This window comes from Notothenia coriiceps, unplaced genomic scaffold (genome assembly GCF_000735185.1).
Source record: "Notothenia coriiceps isolate Sejong01 unplaced genomic scaffold, NC01 NC01_scaffold00026265, whole genome shotgun sequence".
Lineage (NCBI taxonomy): Eukaryota > Metazoa > Chordata > Actinopteri > Perciformes > Nototheniidae > Notothenia > Notothenia coriiceps.
This window is the reverse complement of record NW_011358966.1, coordinates 1-2,041: the sequence shown is the minus strand read 5'-3', so window position 1 is coordinate 2,041 and position 2,041 is coordinate 1. Positions and strand designations below refer to the sequence as shown.

General features: G+C 42.0%; 1 protein-coding gene across 1 annotated transcript; it reads right to left on the bottom strand.

Annotated features, from left to right (window-relative positions):
• Positions 1–739: 739 nt before the first annotated feature.
• LOC104956734 (phosphorylated CTD-interacting factor 1-like) lies at positions 740–1,652 on the bottom strand (the record flags this gene model as incomplete). The annotated part of the gene is made up of 2 exons (XM_010784266.1): positions 740–962; positions 1,513–1,652. Coding segments are annotated over 2 exons (363 nt in total), but the record flags the coding sequence as incomplete, so codon positions are not given.
• Between the last annotated feature and the right edge of the window lie 389 nt (positions 1,653–2,041).

The window sequence follows — 2,041 nt, the reverse complement described above, 5'->3', positions numbered from 1 at the left end:
GCCAGCAAATAGCAGGTTGTCCAGAGAAAACCACACTCTCTTCCAGCTGTTACTGAGGACATGTCTCTGAAGTGTCCTGCTCCAAACCCCAAACAGATCCTTGTAGCCCCCCCCCTCTCTTCCAGCTGTTACTAAGGACATGTCTCTGAAGTGTCCATGAGCTCTAGAACATGAGCAGGGTTTCCCACACATAGACTATACTTCATGATTATTGAAATGTATACAGTTCTGTTTCGTATAGGTGTTCCCATAGATCTAGTCTCTTTATTTTCCCCTCAAAGTGCACCAGATTGATGCATTTAACTCTTACCGGGGGAGCATGCCCCCGGACCCCCCTCGAGGATTTGAGGTCGACCCCCACTTAAAATCACATGGATAGGTTCCTAAATACATTTTTTTTTTAAATAGTAACCCATTTCCATATGTTTATGTGTGGGCAGGTTTAAACTATAGGGCTATCATTATGGGCCCTGCCTGTACCTGTTCGCTCTGCCATCGCGTGAAGGGTCTGCTAACAAGCGACCAACAGAAAGGTTGATGTTATTGCACGTCACCTCAACCTACAACCTACAAGTCCTGGGGTAAGTCTTAGGTCAAGTCCCAGGTTAGGACCAACTGCTCTAAAGAGTTCTTAGTCCTCATCTGGGACTTGACGTTGGGACTTGCTGGTATTGACGTGAGACTTGTTAGGGTTAAAATTAGTCCAATGTCAGGACCAACAAATAAAAGAGGTCTCAGTTCAAGACTTCCAGAGCAGGAAGCTGTACAGAACCATCGTGCGTGCGCGCGCGTGTGTGTTGGGGGTACCTTCTCTCTGGTGGCACAGCTCGTGGTAGTGTTGACGGAGTTTGGTGACCAGCTGGGCTCTCTGCAGCTCGATCTCAGGGTGGGGGTGCAGGTGGTTGGCGGGGGGGTGCTCTCTGATCACAGCATTGGTCTGAACATCCAGATCCCAGTAGGTCCTTCAAAAACAAACAACAACAACTTTAAAACTCCAACATTTTGATTTAATTTATTTAGAACGTGTAAAACAATAAAAACAATTATAATGAAATTAATCATGACAATAATGATACTGTACAAACTTAAGCAGTATCAAATACAAAATATAATTAATTATTTTACGTAGTATGTCATATTTTACAAGACAAATATAAAAGAATGTCTTTTACATCCACCATCCAAAATACTGGTTAATTGTTATTAAAAAAACAAACAAAACAACGAAATAAAGGCCTGACTTAGTTTTCTCAGAACTCTGCCGTAAAGAAATGTCTACTCCCTAATTGTTCACGGTTTTATTTTTTTGTCTTTACGTCTTTCTCATTTGTGTCATCATGTGTATGTTGCTGAGAAGAACTATGAACAGATTTGTCATTCATGTAAAGATGCAATGTACAATATGCTGTGACAATGTTTCACACTCAATGCCAATAAAAAGTAAATTACAAAAAATATAAACACAACAAATAAAAAAATGATTGGATGTGTAATGGAGGAGCGTGGACTCACACAGCTGGTCTGTATGGAGCGGGGGCGGGGGCGGGGCTTGCAGTTGTGGGCGTGGCCGGCGGGGCCTGTTTGTCCTCGGGGGCGGCGTTCCAGGGTTTCAGCCCGGGGGTGCTGGGAGAGATGGGAGTGGTGGGCTCCACCTGGGAACAACACAGGGTTAACAGTTATTTTTAAATTTACACCAGGGGGGTCCAAACTTCTTTCTTTTTTCTAATCAACTAAGATTTGCTAGAAAATGCTTCCAACTTTAATTGACTGAATGCATTTGAAAAGAGGGCTTATCAACACATGAATACTGTGTAATATATGTTTACATTTATATTTAAGAAGTACAATATAAGACAAGCACAAGTTTCATTTGTGGGCCGTATTCCATTATCAGAATTTGCTGATAGTAGTCCACAGAGAATAAAAGATCAGATCAGATGGACCTTTATTAATCCCCGTGGGGAAAGTCCGTAGTTGAACAGCAACAGGGTGAGAATGAAAAACAGGACAGATTCACACAAATTAGAGATTAATACAATTA